General features: G+C 44.0%; 1 protein-coding gene across 4 annotated transcripts in view; it reads right to left on the bottom strand.

Moving 5' to 3' along the window:
• Afdn (afadin, adherens junction formation factor) overlaps positions 1-12,306 on the bottom strand; it is a 92,137-nt gene that overhangs the window by 10,843 nt on the left and 68,988 nt on the right. For all 4 annotated transcript variants that reach the window (XM_051206083.1, XM_051206081.1, XM_051206080.1 and 1 more), the window contains 7 exons: positions 11,866-11,931; positions 11,680-11,753; positions 11,095-11,213; positions 9,309-9,503; positions 8,731-8,822; positions 8,181-8,366; positions 5,463-6,455 (listed from right to left, as the gene is read on the bottom strand). In XM_051206083.1, coding sequence (XP_051062040.1) covers positions 5,463-6,455; positions 8,181-8,366; positions 8,731-8,822; positions 9,309-9,503; positions 11,095-11,213; positions 11,680-11,753; positions 11,866-11,931 — 1,725 coding nt within the window. The remainder of the gene's footprint in view (positions 1-5,462; positions 6,456-8,180; positions 8,367-8,730; positions 8,823-9,308; positions 9,504-11,094; positions 11,214-11,679; positions 11,754-11,865; positions 11,932-12,306) is intronic.

Here is a 12,306-nt window from a genome sequence, read left to right on the forward strand (position 1 = left end):
CTCTATGTACCACATGCTCTAGGTTGGGGCAGACTCCATTTCATACATCCTGATCTATGGCTACGTCTGTAGTTTCATCACAGACAGTGGTAGCAGCACCATGACACGTCTCCCAGAGGACTGACTCAAACTCTCCACAATCCGAAAAAAAGAATTCCAAAATTATTCCACTGATCTCTAAGCTACCGCTTCATATGAGATTTCTGTGAGATGTAGTTTAATTTCTATAAAAATCACCAGTTTTCCTATACGTTGTTTATAGGAAAACAATTTGTGTATGCTTTAAAACAGCAAAAACCAAGATGGGATGGATGGTGGTGTTGCAGGCCTTTAGTCCCAGCACTCAGGAGGGAGAGGCGGGCCGATCTGTGAGTTCAAGGCCAGCCCGGTCTACAGTAGTCCCAAACAGCCAGGGCTATACAGAGGAACCACGTCTTGAAAAACAAAACTAAACAAAACAAACAAACAAAACCACATAAAAATCTAATTAATTTCATCCCTAATTTTCGATGGAATAAAACAGTCTATCTAGGGGTGGAGAGATATGTTGGCCATTAAGATAAATTAGCTAGTGTTTTTATAACTGAGACTTTTTCCCCTATTGTTTAGTAAATCGTGTATTTTTTACTCGGAAATGTTTTGTTCCTTTTACTCACTCCCACACCCCCTTTCTATGTAAGCATTGTTGGGGGGGGGGTATCTCTTAATTTCTTCAATCCAAACAGGACCTTGTAAGCGTTCTATAACAGAGAAAGGGGCATCATTAGCATCGGTCTAACTGTTCTTCAGCCTGGTGACAAAGTGCCTATAACGGTGTAACTGAGCATGGGCCGGGCGTCTTTGATCCAATCAAGGCAGCCTGGGTCAGTGCTAATGTAACCCTCACACTCCTGGAATCCAGGTAAGATGCAGGTTCTGCCACCAGTCTGCATTTTAAAAGGGCATTTCCAGGTCAAACAACACTGTAGGCTGAGATCTGAGTGTTTATAAATTCACAAAATATACTAAGGTTATTATCATTGTTGAACTAACAGCCATGTTTAAATTATTTTACTATGAAACAGGATCGTGAAACTCTTTACTTGCTGACATCTGAAGTCTGACACTGTCTTTAAAGACTTTTAAAAAATCCTTTCCCTGTGTAGTTCATTTTTTCTAAAATACAAGACAAATATACACATATACATATATGTATATATACATATACGTGTGTGTGTGTGTGTGTATGTGTGTGTGTGGGTGTATCTGACTTATTACAAGAGCCACTCAAATCTCTGAACACAACTCTTCACTTCCGCCTCCCCACAGTAGACGCTCATTCCTGTGACTAATCATGTTAGCCAGAGCACCACATGCCCATTAATGTGTGGTGACAAGGCAAAGCTGGCGAAAGGCACGGAAGGGTGACAGCACAGAACGTGACTTAGTGAAGAGGAGAGTGCTTTTGATGAAGCAGGAAATGCACAATGTGTCAAGAAAAATGCAGGCCAGAATGCAAACTCACACTGGCTCTACGGGACACTGGGTGGCCATGTGAGGTTTGTTATGAAGAAATAAACAACTGGGAGCTACGTTAGCGATGCGGCCATCACCAGGTGCTTAGGTTAGCAGAAAATGGTAGTGGGTCAGCCAGGGCAGGAAGGTGGGCAGGGGCAGTGGTCTCTGAGCTGAGTGAAATGGGATCATGGGAGGCTGCTTGGAACGGGAGGTCAAGGCCCAGTGGGCTGTAGTGTGAGAGGCACAGGAGAGGGGTGTATGTGTGTGCGTGCGTGTGTGCGCATGCGTGTGCGCGCGCATATATGTGTGTGTGTGTGTGTGCGCATGTGTGTGCGTGCGCGTGCGTGATTTTGCACAGGCGCTATCTGGAAAGCTTCCCCTTTGTCACCAGGAGGAGAAGGTATACAGGCATGTTGGTAACCAATCTTACTATGCAAAAGGGCTAGACTAGAGTCACTGGCATCACTATGTCCCTAAAGTTGTGGATATAGAACGAGAGGGAAAAGCTACGAAGTCCGCTGTGGGCTGACAGCTGCATCAGGTCCCTGGGAGGCCACAGGAAGAGTGGGAATCAGTTCAGGCAGCCCTCCAACCTTAGGGAACTCTGCTGCTCCTGACACGATAAAACCTGCCTCACTCACCCCATGAGTCACCCCAAATCTATCCTGCGATACGCTGAGAACAAGCCTGGAGACTGCGGGGCGGCACACATGTTTGCCACTACCCACTCTGCCTGGGAAGAGGTTTCCAAGGCAATCTGCCAATTCCCACAAGTTAAGAGTTCAGTGAATAATGCACTGCTGTTAATAATATTAATACCTACCAAAGAACTAGGGTAGGGAGCACTTAGATACAGAAAGGTTAAGACCAACACTAATAATCGAAATATTCCTTTAAAACAAGAAAAACTGGGAACAAACTTTAGTGCAAACATTATTTAGTATTATTCATCAAGGATAAGTCCACAGATAGAACCATCCTTGGGCCAAGAGCTGGCTAGTGCCTGTGACAGTGCCTGTGGTCAGTGCCTGCTCTGTAAGGGCTACTGATAAATACTTGCTGAATGACTAGCCATTACCAAGAATGACTCTAAACTGGGGAACATGGCACGCACCTGCAAGCCCTGGAGAATCGCTGAGTTTGGGGGACCATCCTGGCTCAGAGTGACACACTTTCTCAAAACAAAATAACAACAAACATTCTAACTAACCCATGTACTCCTTGATACATAAAGTGTCTGTGGGGGATGGATGTTTATTATCTTTGTTTCATATAAAGAAGGAAGATATAGAAGATAGAAAATATTCCTCTGTTCACCAAGGAGGGGAGATGCTTATAAAAAAAGTTTCTCTCTGGTAACCTGTCCTCAAGCTACATAAACAGAGGAGAGGGGGGAATTGTATTTGATGTGGTAGCCATTAAATTAAATTTTAAGGAGTTTTTAAAGTATTGGATTTCTTTAATCATTTATAAGTTGACCTGCAATAGACTCTTGAGTTAAGGATTGGTATAAATATGTACGTCAGAATATAACTGTCTATCGGGTAACAAACACATCACTTTACTGAACTAAAAGCCACATAGTATTAGGAAAAGCTAGGATGCAGGTTCATAGGAAACCGCTTGCTTTACGATAAACAGTGATATCCTGGCTACAATTTAAATCTGTAAGTAATGCCAATGTCCTTTCCACTGAGCTCACAGTGAACATACTTAAAATCTGCTTCCAATACAACAAGAACGAAATAATTACTCAATGCAAAACTTGTTTCATTTGCTCACATACTTCAAGTAAGAATACACAGACTCAAATTGTGACTGAAACTGTAAAAATAAATAAATAACAAATAAATAAATAAAAAGTCAAGCCCATAAACAAACAGTAACATTTAAAGTTAACGAGAAAGTAGAGTAACTAATCTAGTAACATTCCGAGGCATGCTTCTAACCACAGAGCTAGTCTCCTGATCCAGGAGGCTCTAGGGAGAGCTGACTACTGAGAACACAGAACAGCCATCACCAAAGGAGAGATGAAAATCAAGACAGGGAAAAAAAAAAAAAGTACCAAAGGGAAAGAAGCAAGAACATACCAAATCTAGAACAGAGATTGCTGGCATAGCAGTCTGCTGCAGGTAACAGAGAGGGGAAAAAAAGAAAGACGAAGTGTGAAACCAAAGTTAGGGTTAGACCTGTATGCCGCCTCCGGCACGCTTGCTGTCATGCTTCATCTGCGTTTGGACAACTCGATAGGAAAACTACAGGACCACAGACCAACTTTTAGCATTCAGAGACACAACAATGTCCACACGTCATTAGTGTTTTGAGTTTTACCATTAAGAAACACAAATACTACTAAAAAGTGTTTTTCTTTGGAGACTAAGATATTCAACTAAATATAATTATTAAAATGAAATTACTTTTTACTAAATTAATATAAAAAATTTTCCAAGCATCATAGTCCATACTAAAAGGTTAAAAATATTCAAAGCAGTAGCAATTTTGCAAAACTATGACAAATCTTCAATAAAAATTTCATTGTCACAGAAAAGGCTACTGAGATGTTACAATGTAGTGGCTAACTTTTCACTACTGGGCTCAGCTGGGAACCAAAGTAACACTGATGCTGTGTGATCACTGGCCATGAAAGCATCCGCCACTCACTTCATGCATCTTGGCGTGAGGGCAACACAAAGCTACCAATCATTTCATCTATCACTAGCCAGTCAAGGTAGAGAGGGATACGTGGGTTCTGGCCAACGCCTGAGGGCTCTGACCATAAGCACAGTGAAAACTACTCAGGGTACCCTTACAGTAGAAGTCCCAGTCATCAGCTGCTCTTTCAGATAAAATGGTTGAAGTGGTGGATTTTAAAGAACATATTCACAATGAATGTGTATATGCTTAAGTATGTATGCATGAGGTATGTGTGTGATAGTCCTTAGGAAAAATTCACAGAGCAAGCTGAAAAAATGCTGACACTAGTGGATTCTTTCTTGTAACAGCATCAAAGATTAAATTTCATCATGCCTTTGGAGTAAGATGTCTGACCTAACAGCTGTTTTAACAACCCCTTTCATGTGCAACATTAAAAAAAAAAAAAGGAAAAAAAAAAAAAGACTCAGAAAAAAAATTTATCTATAAAAAAAAGTACCAATGAAACTCACTAACATGACAGACAGCAGCACTCTTCACAAGTTAACATCAAGTGCCCAAGTTAATAGCAATAAATCCCTCAGAACAACCATGCCTGACGGGAGCAAAGGACAGGCATTTTAAGAACTTGTTTACATTGGGCTAATTTAAATTTTTACCTACAGAATTTGTATCTGCAACAAAATAATTACATTATTTTTGTAATATGGAGACATAAATTATACCCACAGTTGTTAACATCTTTATGTTACAGCTAAAATTATTAAATTAAATAAATACTTGATGTATCAAACATAAAAATAAACGTACAGATCCTACATCTGGTAATGACACTGAATTTCAGTGCTGATGTGCTCAAGCTTCCTCTGCTCATAATAATTAGCATCAGGACCAGGGGCTTTCACTGACTGCCTTGGCTTAGTGTTTGCATGACAACTGTGGCTGCTTTGCTCACAGCAGAGCCAAGTGGCCATTATAGGTTACAAAGCCCATCAAATCTCAGGTATTCACCGTCTGGCCTTATAAATGAAACCTTTGCCAAGCCCTGATCACAAATGTGAGTGGTCATTACTAACTAAGTACTTGCTTTCTCAACTGAAGTGTCATGGGGATAACTATGGGGCTGGCTAATTGAAACAGTGAGTCCCTAGGGGGTCTGGGTCACTCCTGCAATGCCAGCCAGAATGGCCAGGAGACACCAGAGGCCTCTTAACTGTGTTCCTTAGGGTTGCGAAATTAGCCGTTTCCACAGCAACACCCAGAAAGCACCATAGGGAGCACAGATACGCACAACCAAGGCCTTTCCCCTTTACCCTGGCTCTCCGCTCGGCCTCCAGGCGCTGCATGATCAGCATGGTATCCACATCATCATCTTCCTCTTCCTCGTCATCCTCATCCTTCTGCTTAGACTCCTGCAGTCTCTTCTGGAACTGCCACTCCAGCATAAGCTTCCTCAGGCGGTCGCTCTCCTCGGCACTGCGGTCCCCCTTGCTTTGCAGCTCCTGGATCTCCTTGCTCAGCATGTCGACAATGTGCATTTGCTGCTGCTTCTCCAGCTTCTCCCTGGCGTCTCGTTTCCAGGGGTCTGGAGACAGACTGTCCCCGGAGGACAGCTCCTCCTTACTGATGGTGATGTACTGCAGGTCCCTGCGCTCAATCGTGCGGGGCTGCTGCTGGGGCTGCAGCTCCCGGATGACTGTTTCTTGGGGCCTCTGCAGTGTGGAAGGCTTTTCTGGCTTGGCCTGCGTGGCCAGAGGAGAGAAGGAAGCAGGGTTCAGGGACTGGGTGCGCATCTGACCCAGCTTGCGCTCCTGCTCCCTGCGCTTCCTCTCCCGCTCCTCCTCGAGGCGGGCCTTCTCTTTCTCATACCACCGCTGGTGCTCTTCTCTCTTCTTCCTCTCTGCAGCGGCCACCTGAGCGGACTGGGGTCCCAGCTGGTGGGCAGGAGGAGGTGGGAGGGACAAATCCACTGCAATGCCATCAGAATCACTGGCGTAGTGGACAGGAGGTGGAGGGGGCGGGGGAGGCAGGTCTGTTCGAATGGGCTGGGAGGCAGCCACAGGGGTGGGCAGTACTGCTGCTGGGGTTTTCCAACGCCCGGGACCGCTTTTAGTCAGGGTGGAAGCAGGGGTGACGGACTTGGAGGAATGGTTCAGGTGCTCTTGGCTGGATGTGCTGGAATCCACTGAGGAGCTCTGATTGATCCACATGTCACTGTCACACTTGCGATCCATGCCAGCCTCTATTCGATGCCGCTCGAGCTGGTAAACCTCTTCTCGAAGCTCTTCCTGGGAACGGGTAACGCGCTGAGAAGAGAAAAGAGGAAGCACACACTTCAGGGATTCACCAGAGAAGCTACCAGGTTTCGTGCATGTTTCCTCTTCACAAGGAGAAGAGAAGACGGATAGAATGAGCATGTAACAATAGCGGGCTGCTTTATGGCTCTCTGGCCGAATGACACAGCTGGGACTTTGTCTACAAAGGGAATGAAGGTCTGTCTGTCTGTCCACTAACGCATGCTATTTGTGGCACTGTCCTTCCGGCGCTGCCAGGTAAAGGCACCTGCTCAGGCTCCAGGGGGACCAGTCACATAAGAATGAGCAGAGTGGAAACCAAGAAAAGCAACAAACGCTTCTTGTGACGTAATTCTAATTATCACACAGTACTCACTGTATACCTCCATGGCTCAATTCTGAATGAGTTCTACAGCTCACGACTAGCTTCATGAGCTCTTTGATTGAGCCACACATGCAAGAGTAAGTCCCAACAATCTAAGATGTTTCTAAGTCGCCACAGAAACAGGGCAGTAGCATACTTTGATAAACATACAGTTTTTGAATACATGAAGAAAGATTAAAACAAATATTACACACTACAGGACCATCGTGAAGTTACATGCACTGTGGGACAGAAAACTGGCCCTGCCATAAAACTCAACTCTGCACCGTTTGCCGCCAGAGAAGATGCGGTATAGGGCAGGGGCAAGGACTCTAGCTGCTAGCCAGGAAAAGACAGAATAGCCCCCTGGAATAGGCCAGAGATGACTTTCTGCCCAGCCTCTTATGAGCACAGCCCTTTCCGCTCTCTGCCCAACCTTTTCTCGTCTTTTAAGACTCACTCTAATCCCATGTCTGCTCAAGAGAGGGGAGAAGAAGTCTTGTGTGACCACGCTAATGAGGAATGACTGTTTCGGGGATTCCCACACCATTTGCTCTCCAGGACACATATTTTGTATCCTAGACCGTGTCTCCCTTGAAAGCGCAACGCTGGCTTCTTCTCCGGTCACAACTGATAGCACTTCCCAGACGGACATCTCTGACTGTCACTCATCTGAGCTCCCACAACCTTCTAAGGAGCCCTGTCTGTCTTCTGATGCCCAGGCCCTTTCCTCCAGCCACACAAGAACCTAGGGAGGCCGGGGTCTTTCCAAACTGAGACCCTCAGTGGCGCCCACTTTCTCAGTGGCTCTAAGAACATGGCAGGCTTTCTGTATGTCTCGCTTCTCAGCCCTACCTCCAGAAACACTAGCAGGGACCGAACCAAGTGCCAGTCACCATCTTTCATTTTTGTGTCCTAAAACTCAGGGAGCCTTGCATTACGTTACCAACACTTTCATTAACCAACCAAACGCTAAGAGAACACAGAGCTCCTTTTCTTAGGCGTTCTGTACGTAAGCCTATTCTTTGTTGTCTTGGACTTAAAACACGCACATACAACAATAGGAGGACCACCTCTCTGCTGTATTTAACATCACCCTTGAGCTGGCCAAGATGGTTCAGCTGTCAAACCTGCTCATCTGTTTGATCCCCAGAGCCCATGTGGCTGAAGGAGAGAACTGACCCCTGCAAACCGTCCCCTGACCTCTGCCCGTGTGCTCCATGCGCACACAAGCGCGCACGCATGCACGCACAATAAACACAAATTAGTATTTTAAAAGAAAAAGACAGACAGCCATCACTGTCTTTATCTTGCCAAACCATGTACCATACCCATCGAGATGGGAAAACTTTGTGAATCTTGTTGTTTCTAACCTGGATTGAAACACTGGAATGATTACTTTCTGTGTGCGTTTGCGGCTTTTCCTCATAGTTTGGCCATTGGTTCTGAGGAGGAGCCATCCGATCCTGGGATTTTGAAGCTGGAAAGGTAAAATACTCTCTGGTGTATGTCTGAGTAGGGATGGGATAGGCTTCAGGTCTAGGTGGAGGGGTCTGCTCCTGAAAGGTGTAAAAAAAGAAAAAGAAAAACAGCTATTTGTAATTGTATGAAAGGGTAACTTAATAATACCCAGTGATCTATTTTTACAATCTTTTAAAAAGCATGCATATTAAGTGTTGTGTTATAAATTGAAAATTTGATCTTACACTGTGAAAGAGAAACATTTTAATTTTTTCAGATTTACTGTTAGGACTAACTCTCATTTACCCCAGATCTATTAATTTAAAACTAACTTATATGCTGCCTAGTGTATTAAAAGTAAAGGTATTAAATAACAAAAATGCGGGAGTTATATAGTCAGTGTAGCTTGTGAGCACTGTACAGACAACGCCAACAGCCTACACGGGAGAAAGCCTCGCAGACCTCAGTGCACAGGTTTCCAGTGGAGACAGACGTTATTTTAGCTGCTGCTCCAGAAGCATATGGACTCTTCCCTCCAGGGCTAGGAGGCTGATCTGTTGGAAACAGTGGAGAAACACATTAAATGACAATTAATCACAGCAACATCCCGTCGAAGGTGGATCACCACATGTCTCCTGCCACCACAGCCCGGAACAGGCTTCCCCCAGGGCCAGGGCAGGGCTGACATCTTTGGGAAAGAGACTCAGGAGTCTACCCTGAGGCCGTTTAAATTTGGGGTCTCTATTAAATCCCCCTGCCGACCTCACCTCTTTGCCACCCATCTTTAAAATGTGCATGCCCTCAGCTTTATCTGGCAATCTGACACCCCTTTCCCTTTTCCAGACACGTCAGCAATGATTCTGATCTACAGTGTCCACCGAGCCAAGGGTTTTCCAAACAAAACTGAAATTTTATTTCCATCAAAGAATATTAAGACAACTCTAGGTAGCCATCAGATGCAAATAGTAACTAGCAAAGTACCATGTGCCCTACTCCCTTCTGGCAGTGACCAAACACACTTAGAAAACCATTCTTCTTACTTGCCACATTAGGGCTGGAACGGTGGTCAGCTCTATTCTTCATCAGCCTGTCATCACCAGGAAGTTTCTTTGGCTCACTGTACTCTGTCCAAGGCAGCTGAGGACTCTCTGGGGAGCCATTTTGAGCTGAATTATTGTAGAGCTCAAAACCTTCACTCTTTGGTCTGGGTTTACCTGAGCCACGACGATCTGAAACTGAAATCAAAGTGGACTTATTCATTCTCTGTTCCTCTCACTGGTTCTAAGAGTCTGCTTTGGATGCTCTGAGAAGCTTCAAAGGCTGCATCTGAAATACTTCATTTCATAATTGTTCTTAGTATAGTAAGACCATTTTCATATACATTCTTTATACAGCTTTAAAGAGACAAAAACAAGCAAGCAAGCAGAACAAGACAAAACCCAGGGTCTCACTGGATAGCCACGGCTGGCCTGAAATTCCCTATAAAGACCAGGGTAGCCCCAAACGCACAGAAATCAGGAGGCCTCCTGAGTGCTGGGATTAAAGGTGTGTGCCATCACAAACAGCTTTATATAAAAACTTTCCAATGCTTTAAAGTATATTGTGATTAGAAAATATTTAATTGGTGTGTATCTACGGGGGAAACTGACATTATTTTCTCAACAACTGAAGTGTAATTAGTAAGTAACAAAGCAACTCTTTTTAGAGTAATGTGCTGTGATTATCCATTCCTTGTCATCACTTCGTCTTCTCATCTCCTGACCAGGGACTGACCCATTACCTACGTCTCCTTGGGTTTCTAATAGACGGACATGATGTTGTCGGATACCTTGCTGTTTCTCTGCTTTAGTCAACAGGGGGCTTCTAGGCTGTCAGATGCCTTTCTTGTTGCGGATACCATACACTACAGGGGTCAGGTGCTGGCACGTGCAGTTTGCAAAGCTGACTTGGGAGAAGAGGGTTGAAGGAACTACACTTGACAGACTGTGCATACATTTAGCAAACTCTATCATTAAGGCTGATCTGAAGGGTCAATCATCACATGAGAATAAGAGTCACAATGCTTTTCCTCTTGTAGTTTCTCAAGCAATTCTTTAGAAAGCCTTAAAATTACATTTATCTTTTTCTAAAGATTTTAATATAGCTGGAGGGTCAGTTCCTACAAATAAATTACTTTGTTGAAATAAGTGAATTTTTCTCTGCAGACTTAAAGACTTTATGTTCCGATCATGCCTATCAAGACTCAAAATGTACTCATTTTTACTGGTGCTTGAGTACTCCGCACAATCTAGGGAGTTCATGAGCAGACAGCCAGACAGCCAAATGGGCTGAGGTTAAAGATCTCTTGAGAACCACGAGAAGCTGGGTGAACTAAAGTGTGGGCTTCAGGTCGGCTGATGTCCACCTGAATCCTGACCTAGTAGAGTTTCTCAGCACCTTACACTGTTTCTCAACTGCTTATTTTAAGAACTGGGCAGCAACAGTACCAGCAGCTACTGCATGAGACTCCTGATAACTCCCTTTGTAAAAGCAATTTATCTTATACATATGAGTGCACTGCCTGCATGTATCCACATGCATCTTTGACTGTTGTCCAAGGAGGTGTGAGGACGGCATCAAGTCCCTGAAACTGGAAAACAGGTACTTCTTAGCTAACATGAGAGTGCTGGGAATCAAACCCAGGTCCTCTGGAAGAGAGGTGGGTGCTTTTAATTACTAAGCCAATCTCTCCAGCCCCAGCTTCTGATAACTTCTGAGGAGTCACACTACTCTGCAGGATCAGCGTAGGACAGATAGATCACCCAGGCTTGAGTCACTATTTCTTACTTCTCTGCATCATGGGGGATGGCTGGTTGAGGAGGGTGGCCAGGCCGTGATAGATGGCGCCTTGCTTTGCAACTTCAAGTGTGACCACAGAACTGGTTCTTGTCATGAGTTCTGCTGCCCTAGGAAGTAAATACAGAATGTAAGAAAACTGAGTGCTCAATGTCACAGAGAGCCTGTGTTTGAACACTCATGCTTAGGTTCCTCAGCCTGATTGCTGCTTGGGAAAATAAATCTGGCTTTCAGAAAGTTTACCTCCTGCCCACATCCTTTTTGAAATTTAATTATAAAAACGTGTAAATATATCCTATGTTATCATATTAATACTCAGATGGTATTAGAAGTCCTATGAGTACTAAGTATTATGTATTTACATAATCACTTAAAGAAATATTCTAGACTAAAATATGTATTTGTGACCCAATTGAAAAATGAGGTTCATGCACTTTAAGAATTTTAGGATTACAAAGGCGAATGAGGGTATGGAGCTACTTCAGCACTACTTTTTGAATTCCAATTTAGAAATTAAATGTAAAGTATCACTTCAATACACTAAGACTAAGCTTTAAACTAACTCACTAGTCATACCTTTCCTGAGAAAGTCCAACCAGACTTCGCCCGTCCACACTGAGGAGCTGGTCACCAGCAGCTAGACGTCCATCCTTAGGCACCGAAGGGTGCAGGGAGAGGGAGAAAGACAGTTGTCAGTACAGAGAGCACACGCCACACCGCACAGCACTTCCCAGCACTAACGCGCACACTGCACATACTGACCACATCTGCAGCGCCTCCTTTCACAACAGACTTCACGTAGATTCCCAGTTTGTCCTGGCCAGCACCCTACGTGAAGACAAGGCCAGAGCAACACAATAAAACCACGCTGCAGGAAATGGACAACAACCACCACGTGGGTAACTCATTTTATACAAAAACTAGAACTATAAACTCTATTAATAGGACATACTTTTTGACAAAAAATTAGAGAAACTAGTTAGGAATGTTTCTATTTTATGGCTCCAAGTTTATAAGAAAAGTACTCTTGTAAAATCGTTCAACTCATGAACAATATAATGAGAAAACACCCTTAGACTTGGAATACTCAAAAGGATTGTTTATAAACAGTGTAAACAGCCACAAACCCAAGTGAATGAGAAATTCTTCAAGGGATCAGCTGGCTATATATGGTATTGCTGTATTTCTGTAACCACCTTTTGT

Source organism: Phodopus roborovskii, unplaced genomic scaffold (genome assembly GCF_943737965.1).
Source record: "Phodopus roborovskii unplaced genomic scaffold, PHOROB, whole genome shotgun sequence".
Taxonomy (NCBI): domain Eukaryota; kingdom Metazoa; phylum Chordata; class Mammalia; order Rodentia; family Cricetidae; genus Phodopus; species Phodopus roborovskii.